Source organism: Bos javanicus, chromosome 11, assembly GCF_032452875.1.
Source record: "Bos javanicus breed banteng chromosome 11, ARS-OSU_banteng_1.0, whole genome shotgun sequence".
Classification (NCBI taxonomy): Eukaryota; Metazoa; Chordata; class Mammalia; order Artiodactyla; family Bovidae; genus Bos; species Bos javanicus.
The window spans coordinates 48,830,805-48,841,682 of NC_083878.1; the positions used below are offsets into that span (position 1 = coordinate 48,830,805).

At 44.7% G+C, this 10,878-nt stretch overlaps 1 protein-coding gene across 1 annotated transcript; it reads right to left on the minus strand.

The window, feature by feature from the left end:
• Window positions 1–1,413: 1,413 nt before the first annotated feature.
• On the minus strand, window positions 1,414–4,342 carry LOC133257133 (cold shock domain-containing protein E1-like). Its single transcript, XM_061432657.1, is given in 2 exon segments — window positions 1,414–3,622; window positions 3,624–4,342. Coding segments are annotated over 2 exon segments (2,304 nt in total). The 5' UTR covers window positions 3,915–4,342; the 3' UTR covers window positions 1,414–1,609.
• Between the last annotated feature and the right edge of the window lie 6,536 nt (window positions 4,343–10,878).

Below are 10,878 nucleotides of genomic sequence, written 5' to 3' on the forward strand. Positions count from 1 at the left end.
ACTGAGCCACCTGGGAAGACCAATATGTATCGATATTCTATAAAGTCTTACATATTTTGACAGTCATCCTGCCCATGTGGGTGTCTCCTTGATGCCCAAACAGGACAAGCCTGCTTGTTTTCCTTGAAGGAACATGACTTGACTCTATTATCAGAAACTCCAAATTACACAGGGCACAACTATATCACCCAATGCTATTTTTAGCATGTGAACTTTTCCAGAAAACCAAGGCAGGTGCTTTGTATCAATGTTCTGACAAAAGAGTAAAATGTACATTTATAAACTCATCATAATAGGTCACCACAAAAATAAAAGGACTTATGTTTTCATTAGATGGCTTTCTTTTTTTTTTTAGTGTCTCAAAAATCAGTAAAACTTTATTCGCTTCCATTCTTTCGCCATTAACAGAAAACTGGAGAAAGCAAAATGTTATGTGTTTACAAAGATAAATGGCCTCTTTACCCAGAGAAGATCAAAACCTCAAACGACAACGGGGAAGATAAAACACCCTCCCCCACATCCCCTGAGCTGACCCATGTCATCTTAGACAAAGCCTTCAGTCCACTGGCCAGGGACCTTGTATATGGCCAATTCAAGATGAGGGCCAAGAAATCAGACCAATCCGTTCCCGTGATAAAAAGTCGAACAGAAGCTACACCAAGGGTCAAGTGCCTGTTTTTACAGGACACAGGAACCAGGCGGCTACTTATAAAAGAAACCAGATTCATTTCAGGCACAACTTTTTTATTATTTTTTCTTTTGTTTTGTTTTGAAATCAGTAAAAGAAACTGGGTCCTATAAGCTGCAGTGATCTAAGCAGCAGCAAGTTTGTGCATTCGTCTTTTTGTTTTTGTTTAAATACGTTTAAATTATCACACTGCTGGCACACCTCATTTGCATGAAATTCTGCACCATACATACTAATTGTAGTAAAGTTACCCACCCCCCACGCCAGGAAAAAAAAAAAAAAAAAACTACTCTGGAAGATACTTTTCACTGAAATCTAACCAAACTTCATTAAGTGGACTGTGACAAGATTATAAATGATATGAAAAATAACATTTTAACATTTGGCCATCAACTTAAGGAAATGGTTTGCCTATACAAATTTTGGTAATTTTTAATATATTCTGCCCTCATATGGTCCTCAGAATTAAAGCATAATAAACAGAAAAGGAAAAAGAATGCAACTGAGTGCTAAGGCAGAAATCTTGCCAGAAGTAATGAAGGTAGAGTATATACTAAATATCAAGTGCAGAATTTCATAGGGCCAACAAGTTAACAGTCTATATTTTTCTCTTACACAGGCGAAGTGGATTTTGCAATTACCAGTTGCGTTAAATGCACCAAATAAAGCTCCTAAAATTGATACTATAAGGCGCCACCTTAAGTTTTCCAGGCTGCAACTGTGCATAATTTTAAAATGGTTTTCTTAAATTTATTTATTTTTTTAAACATAACACGAGGAAGGTGTTAAAACTGGTGTAATAGCTCAATAGAATAAGTATTCCAGATTTTGGGAGGGATGAAGAGGAAGATATTCAGAACCCTTCACCAGAATTCCCCCAACTTGATCATAGTGGATTAATGATGTGCTTTGTGGATGTGGTTAGTCAATCACACCAGCTTGACGGATCTTTCTTTCTGCACCAAATCCCATTGAGTTATCTGGTCCCCTTGGCTGACGAAGAACCATTAGGCGAGGAGCACTGGCATCATCCAGGGTGATATTCTTCAAGCGATTGACCAGCCTATCAGGTCGTGGAGCTGCAACAGCCTTGGGGCCCTCGCAGACTCACCAAACATTACAAGCACTGCACTTGCCAGTGCGCTGATTAAGAATCACTGAGAATTCCACCTCATCTCCTGCCTGTAGCTCAATGCCATCCTGAACTTCTTTCACATGGAAAAAGAGCTTCTTGCTATCTCCTACTTCATAGTTAATGAAGCCAAACTGATCTTTCACACACTCCACTGTAGCCCTACGCAGGGGTGTGATGTTGTAGGCCATAGTCTGTGCGTTTTGGCCCAGGACACACAACTGGAACTTGACACTCTCCCCTTTCTGTAGGCAATCCCCTTTGTTGGCCATCCCAACTATGCCAAATGGATAGACTTCACCTTTCATATCCCCTTCGTCCACAATCTCAATCATTCCTTGGTACTCATTCTGTGTTGGATCAACACTCCTCAAGGGGCGAGTGACTTTACCAGAGTAGATGGTGGGATCAGCTTCCTCAGTAATGCCATTCACTGAGTGTGTTTTGTTCACTTTTTCTGCACTGACTTTGTTGCCTTTTCCTTTGGACAAGCTGTACTCGACCATGTCCCCCAGTTCCAGGCTATCAACATCACCAGAGAACTCACTGTAATGGAAAAAGATTTCCTTATCATGATTGGCTGTTTCAATAAATCCAAAATTATCCTTCAAAGTTGCCACATAACCCAAGAGCCTCTTGGAGTTCGAATTACGACCTAAGAGTCGCACACAAGTTGCAATCTGCTGTCCAGGCCTCTGTTTGTCACTAATACTAAATTCAACCTTGTCTCCTATTTGAGGAGAAGTAGATCCTTCCACATCCTTGGCTTGAAAAGCAATAGTCAATTTCACCCCACAATCATCATAAGCAATAATGCCATCCTCAGCCTCCTTTTCTTTGCCTTTATTTGGGCTAGTGGTTTTAGGATTCGAAAAAGTGGCCTCTTTTTCTACAGTGCCCAGAAAACGATGATCTGAATGGGAGTGGAATGAAACCGTGCCCTTGGGAAGTTTTTTAATCCTAATAGCATGATTTCTTTGGGCAGAGAGCATATCAGGAACCACAGTAAACTCTACTTCATCTGCAATATGAAGCTGGTTCCCATCCAGAATTTCACTGAAGTGGAAGAACATACGAGCATCACGATCCACACACTTGATGAAACCAAAACCATCTCTCATGGCAGCAATTACACCCCTCTCTCTGGCTTCATTAGTGAACTGAAATGTATTTGATAGAACTTCTATGTTGGTTGCTCGTTCTAATTTGTCACGACGGTCTGTTGAAATATTAAACCTAACGTGGTCATCTTCCAACAGGGTCACCTTGGATTTTGTATCTTTGTCTCCAAAGGGAAGTTCTTTAGGAATCACAAAATCAACTTTGATGCGTCCTGGCAATGGGTCATTCTGGTTTTTACTGGGTACTTTGGGGATGACTTTGGTTACAGTTCCTTCAAAATGTTCAATGCTGATATCTTCAAAAATGACTGTTCCTTGAGGCAACAGTCTGACATCTGTTGCAACTTCTTTACCATTTCGGTCCTTAATTGTGAATTCCACGTCATCTCCAGGCTGTAAGGATTCTAAGTCACCCTTAAATTCACTACAGTGAAAGAATATCTCCTTTACAATATCGCCTCTTTCAATAAAGCCAAACGCCTCTTTCATGGCACAAACTACTCCCTGATAGCGAGCTTGTTTCTTTTTCAACAGCATAATATTACGAGCACTTACAGCACCAGTATGTTTATTGTTATCAATTACAAAGTTTATTTTATCTCCAGTTTCCAGCTGAACATTCCCTTCAACGTCTTCAGGGGTGTAAGTCAGATAAAACACTTCTTGTCCATTAATTCGTTTTTTCAGGGAGGATTTCTTGTTTTATCTTCACCAGTTTAACAGCTATGGGTTTCCCAGTCCGCCGGTCAGATGATACTTCAAATTCAATATCATCTCCTACTTTTAAGTCCTGCAGGTTGCCATTATACTGTGAACAGTGGAAGAAAAGTCTAGCTTGCCGTTCTGAACACTGAATAAATCCATAAGAGGTTAGCAGTTTTTCAATAACCCCAGTCTCACGCAGTGCTGCTGAAGTACCATTGGGGTACCCATTATGTCCATTGCTGTGGAGAAGGTTTGGATCAAAGCTCATCTCGCAGTGATAATCAAATATTGCACTTTCAGTAGTATTTGCTGATTCTTCTTTTTCAGCAGACGTTTCAAAGAATGAAAGTTGCTAGTATAAAAAAAAAAAAAAAAGAGCGAGAGAAAACGATCTATCAAGCTAATAAAGAATACAACTGCTGCTGCACCGGGCAATCTCACAGTACAGCACTGAAGAAAACAAAGACTACTAGCAGCGTTGGGAAGTGCTCTTTCAAAGCTGTTGAGTAGGCACAAACTTCTTGTTTCAGATCAAGTGTTGTGTCTTCAACTTAAGTGTACTCTTCTTTGGTCTTGTTGGTTGTTTCGAGGTTTGTTCCCTGCCTGATCTGAACTTGAAGCAGCAGTTTCAGGTGGTAAAGTCTGTTCTGTTACACTTCATACCCAACAGCTCAGCGCCCCCTCTCCAGCGCCGCCATCAGATGGCTTTCTTAAGTGAGTGCCAACTGCCTCTCACTGCTGGATCTGGGGTGATGCAGCTCAAGAAAGAGGAAGGGAAGGAAAATACAAAGGTTCAACTTTTACTGATTTGTGGCAATTACCTCCTTCCCGGAGAGGTATTGTGTGAGCAGAAGAAAAGAACAAAGCGCTGAGAAATGCAGCCTCCTCTGGAAGCTCCCAACCCCTTCACCCGCTCCCCACTCCATCCCAGTGAAGAAGAACACAGAGGTGGATATGATGGGTACATCAACTTTTAAGTAGAGTGTTCAAGATTTAAAAATTAAACATGTTAAGTTGCTTCAGTCGTGTTCAACTCTTTGTGACTTTATGGACTATACTTGCCAGGCTCCTCTGTCCATGGGATTCTCCAGGCAAGAATACTGGAGTGAGTTGCCATTTCCTCTTCCAGGGGATCTTCCCAACCCAGGGATCAAAGCTGTGTCACTTAAATCTCCTGCCTTGGCAAGCACTGGCTCTTTACCACTAGCGCTACCTGGGAAGCCCCCCGCCAAAACTAAACATAGCCAGAGGATTTTTTTTTTAGGGCAGTGAAAATATTCTATATGATACTCTAATGGTGAATCCATATTATCATACATTTGTCAAAGCCCATAGACTATACAGCACAAAGAATGAACCCTGGACTTCCCTGGTAGTACAGTGGTTAAGAATTTGCCTGCCAGTGCAGGGGATGTGGGTTTGATCCCTGGTCTGAGAAGATTCCACATGCCCCAGGCAACTGGGCCTGTGTGCCACAACTACTGAGTCTGTGCTCTAAAGCCTGTGCTCCACAACAAGAGGAGCCACAGTGACGAGAAGCCAGCGCACCACAACTAGAGCGTAGCCCGCTCTGGCCGACGCTAGAGGAAGTCTACACGCGCCAAGGAAAACCCAGCACCACCAAAAATAAATAAACGAAAATTAAAAACAACTACAGCAAGCAAAAAAAGCCCTTTCCTCATTTACCTTTCTTCAGAGTCCTAAGGAGTGGCAGGTCGTGGGGAGACCTGTTTATGGGAAGCCCAGAAACGGACATACATGGAAACTCTAAAGCCGGGTCACCCAATTGCAAAGGAGGAGAGATGGCCCAGTTCAGCCACAAGGACAAGGCTCAGAGCGCACACGTGGAGCTGAGCAGTGTTCCTTCCTGAATGGCAGAGCTACGGTCACATATAAGAGTATAAATGACTTCAGGCTGCTGACGTGGCTGGGGGTATCCAAGGCAGAGCACCTGATGCTCTCGGCTCCTCCACTCAGGCGGCTGAGACCGCTGAGTTTTGTGTCTGCCCATGTGAGGTATAAGGGAGAGGTGAGTCCATCCACTTATCATCACCTTTTGCATGGCTTATTTGCTGTTTCAAGAGCACGGCCAAGTAGGTGCCCTGAATGCACACAGGCCTGTCCCTTGCACTTGATTCATGGTGTGGCCTCCGGCAGGATGCAGGTGTGGGGAGTTGGCAGTGGCAAGTCAGAGGTGTGGGAAACTCTCTCCATAGAGATAAACATCTCTTGGCCCACTAGCGTAATTACAGAGATGCTTTGTGTGGAAGAATCTGAGGAAGAAATAATAGCAATAACATTTTGGAAGCAGGAAAGCAAACCAAGGTAGAATAACTGGCTGAACAGCCTTTCGAACCCAATCCCAAGTATGACTTGGAAACAGATAGAGCAAATGTTTCACTCCACAGACTCCTCAGAGGGAGGAAACTGGAGCTGCAGGAACTTCTGGGTCCAGCAAGCAGGAGTTGTGTGGTTAATTGGGTGAGGACTAGGAGAAGCACTGTCTGAGGAGTAGTCAGAATATGTAAGTGGGCTTCCCAGGTGGCTCAGTGGTAAAGAACCCGCCTGCCAATGCAGGAGACACAGTTTCGATCTTGGATCGGGACGATCCCCTGGAGAAGGAAATGGCAACCCACTCCAGAATTCTTGCCTGGGAAATCCCACAGAGGAGCCTGGCCGGCTACAGTCCATGGGGTCGCGAAGAGTAGGTCATAACCTAGTGACTAGAACAACAAGAACAAACAACAATAAATGTAAATATATGTTTATAGATGCAAACCAAGCTAGGATTATGTAAATTACCTTGCGCTCACCAAAAGCAATGTTTGCGCTTGGTAAACAATCTATGAGTATCTACTGTTAATGTCTTTTCTAGGTCCCTTAAGACCCTTTTGATTCCACTAGGCACATATCCCTCTCTTGCAGTAGAAATCTGGAGTTTCTTTCACTCTCTGCAGAGGGTAACAGAGTGGGTCTCTGGATTGAGGGCCAAAAGACTGAATATGTGGATTGTAGAACAGAATGATGGAGGATTCATGCCATTAATTTATAAATTCAAGGACTTTCAACTCTTCTTGCCACTCAAGGTTCAGAACATGCTGGCAGCCTGACCCACCTTTCAGGAAGGAACCTGGAAGATTTTCCTCTAGGAGTCTGGGCAGCTCTGGGCTATGTGGGAAACTGCCCACCCAGATCTCCTACAATATGGTCAGGCTCCATCTACACAGGCTGGACTGATGAGGAAGTGCCATCTGAGATAGCTCTTGGGAGGTTTTAAGAGGGAAGTTAAAGAGCTGGGGTGGAAGGAATAGTATAACAAATATGCAGACACAGGAAAGGTGAGGCCTTGGAGAAAGGGGGTGAATGGGAACTGGGCCAGGGAGCAGGGCAGGAGTAGGGAGAAATGGGAGATGAGGTTGGAAAGGGTGTCTGGGATCAACAGGTGTCTGACAAAGGGATGAGTGAGCAGGAGCAACCGGGTTCATCTGCAAGTCTGTGCTGGTTGTTGCCCTGGGGACCAGATGGAAGAAGGCCCTTAAGACCAAGCTTAGGAGATGAAAGCTATTTTAGTAGATAATAAGGAGCCTGATGAAAAGTTTGCAAACAGGAAAGTGACGTACAGAATTGAGTTAGACTTGAAAGACGAATTAATTTATGAGCCAGATGCTGAGGAAGGCGATGTGGGGCTACACCAAGGTTAACTGGGAAACTCTTGGATGAATCAGTGTCCATATTTAGAGGATGAAGAAGAGACCAGAGTACAAAACAGAAATTGCTCAAAAAGGAATTGAGCCCCTTGGACAGGAAACAAGAACTCTGATGGAATGCAGGAGAAAGGATTGAGCAAGAGAGAGAGAAAGCAGCTGCCAGCACATTGGATGAAAACAAACACCTTGAACTCGACAGGAGACTTCAAATGTTACTAAACTTTTTTGGCAGTTGTCTCTCCTTTAACCAGCCTAACAAGGAATGCCAGGAAAGACTCATTTCCCTTTTCCACTGATGTGGTCTCTTTTCAGCTTTCCAACTGAAAACAGCCTCGTGGAAGCATTAACTTGTTTGAAGCAGCTTACAAATAGAGGAAGTTTGGGAAGTTGACTTTCCCAGCAAGTGTTTTGTCCTTGGAGATTCTTTTCCCCTCAGCGTTCTGCATGGGACTTCCCTGACAACGTAGGTGATTACTAGGTCCATCCTTCTGTGACGAGAGGTGGCAGTGCCAGCAAAGTAGCCCATGAAGGAAACAGGATCCTCCCCTCCAACTCAGAAGTTGTATTTCCCCACCTGCCTGCAAACTTGAAATTGATCGCCTTCTTTTTTCTCTGAATAAAGGCATGGAGGTCTTGGTTACAAGGGCAAATAGTGGTTCGAAAAGGGAAACAAAATGTTCATTACTAACCATTTACACCTTGGTTCATGTAGCAGGGCCCAAAGGAAGGAAGGCGTCCCAGGATAAATAATAATTCATACTGATCACACTTGAGAGTAAATTAAAGACATCCACAGTCATCATCTTGATCCTCAGAGTAACACTGAGGGCCTTGTAGGAGTATCATCTCCCTCTGACAGCTGAGGGAGTCAAGACTCAGAGAAGTTCAGAGACTTGCCCAAGAACACACAGGGAGCTGGCACTGGCAGAGCAGGTGTGGAGGTGGACAGTCTGGGGCACCCTTCCAGGGTTCTGTGAGGTGGCAGGACATCCAGAGGACCTTGGGCACAACACCACCTTCTAGGGTTGAAGCCATATTGTTTGTTTAGTTCCTAATTCATGTCTGACTCTTTGTGACTCCATGGACTGCAGCCCTCCAGTCTGCTCTGTCCATGAGATTTCCCAGGCAACAATACTGGAGTGGATTGCCATTTCCTTCTCCAGGGGATTGTCCTGATCCAGGGATTGAACCTGTGTCTCCTGCATTAGCAGGTGGGTTCTTTACCACTGAGCCACCAGGGAAGCCCTGAAGCCACATTAGGCTCCCATAAATTTCACTCACTGCCAAGGCCTCTTCCTTCTGAGTGAGATAGAAAAAAGGGAAGAAGAGAATCATGGGCAGTAAAACCCAGACCACCCATCAATCCTGAAACCCACATCTCCATTCCAGTTCTTTGTTCTTCTGTGGGAGAAGGTTCTGGAGAGCCAGCCCTACAGTCACTACCCGCTCCAGATTTCCCTCCAAGAGCCAAGATTTCTGCCTGAAAACATGGCCCTTTCTGGGAATTCTGTCCTCCTGACATGTGATCACTTTAGTTCACAGTCCAAGGTCCCTGAGGTGCTCAGAGGTGGGAGTTGACTGCCAGTAGAACAGCCCACCAAGATGGATAAACACGGAGGTGGCTCCAGACATTCTCCAGAAAGGACTTAGCCTCCCAAGCTCAGGTCCTGGATGGACATTCATAGGAACTACATCTGAAGGAGGCAAAAACATGGCCATGACTCTGGATTCAAATAATCCCAAATAAGCTGCCGCTATAACAAACCTTCCCAGGCTTCCCAAGTGGCACTAGTGGTAAAGAACCCGCCTGCCAATGTAGGAGATGTAAAAGACATGCGTTTGATCCCTGGGTCTAGAAGATCTCTTGGAGGAAGGCATGGCAACCCAATCCAGTATTCTTGCCTGGAGAATTCCATGGACAGAGGAGACTGGTGGGCTATAGTCTGTAGGGTCACAAAGAGTTGGATGTGATTGAAAGGACTTAGGCCACACACACATGACAAACCTAGACAGCATAGTGAAAAGCAGAGACAACACTTTGCCGACAAAGGTCCGTCTAGTCAAAGCTATGGTTTTTCCAGTAGTCACGTATGGATGTGAGAACGGGACCACAAAGAGGGCTGAGTGCCAAAGAATTGATAGTTTTGAACAGTGATGCTGGAGAAGACTCTTGAGAGTCCCTTGGACTTCAAGGAGATCAAACCAGTCAATCCTAAAGGAAATCAACCCTGAATATTCATTGGAAGGACTGTTGTTGAAGCTGAAGCTCCAATACTTTGGCCACTTGATTCAAAGAACCAATTCATTGGGAAAGACCCTGGTGCTGGGAACGACTGAGGGCAAGAGGAGAAGGGGGCGACAGAGTATGAGATGATTAGATGGCATCATTGACTCAGTGGACATCAGTTTGAGCAAACTCTGGAGATAATGAAGGACAGGGAAGCCTGGTGTGCTGCAGTCCATAGAGTCAAAAAGAGTCAGTCATGATTTAACAACTGAACAACAGCAATGAAGCCAGTGCTACCCTTCCTCAGGATCCCCATGGCAGATCCTTTCAGAGAGGAAAAACCCAGCAAGAACAGCAGATAACTTGCAGAAGCTTTGACCCAATCCAATGTGGAGCTCAGCAAGGCTGCACTCATTGTCAAGGCCACAGGAAGGAAGGAATGAAGGAGGCCAAAGTGTTCTTTGGAGCTGAGTCCCTCTGGGAATTCAAGGAGAGCTCTTAGGCTCCTCCCTGTCCCTCCCCTCATCCCCACTCCCCCAAGGTACACCCTCACTCGACAGTTTGCAAGGGCTCACTGGGGTTTATAGGGCCAATGCTGCCCATCTAAGGACCTTGGTTAGAGGACCCAGGACCCATAATAAAACTGGATGATTGCTTCCTCACCCCTTTACCTCAGACCTCAGGGGAAAAATTAGAGACTGGCAAGAGCCCCATCCCCCACCTGGACTCCACCCTTGACTCAGACCATCTCATCAATATATCATTTGAAAATAAATAATCATTAAAAATGTCTAGAATAGGGCTTCTCTGGTGGCTCAGTGGTAAAGAGTCCGCCCGCCAATCCCGGAGATGCAGGTTCAATCCCTGATCTGGGAAGATCCCACATGCCAAGGTAAAACTAAGCCCATGTGCCACAACTGTTGAGCCTGTGCTCTAGAGCCCGGGACCCACAATTCCTGAAGCCCTAGAATCCATGTGCACCACAAAAGCCACCGCACTGAGAAGCCTGTGCACTGCAACAAAGAGTAGCCCCTGCTTGCTACAAACTAGAGAAAGCACACACACAGCAATGAAGACCCAGCACAGCCAAATATAAATGAATGAATGAATAAATGAATACATAAAGAATTGCTTAAAATGACCATGATAGGCATTCATCTGTGACTCATCAGAGTATCTTTCACATCTGAATGCTCTTGATGGCCCAATGAATGCAATTTAATTCAACATAGCACAGTGAAGGGACTATTTGAGTCAGAAAGAGGAATACTGCATGAGCATTCAAAGCAGCAATCGCA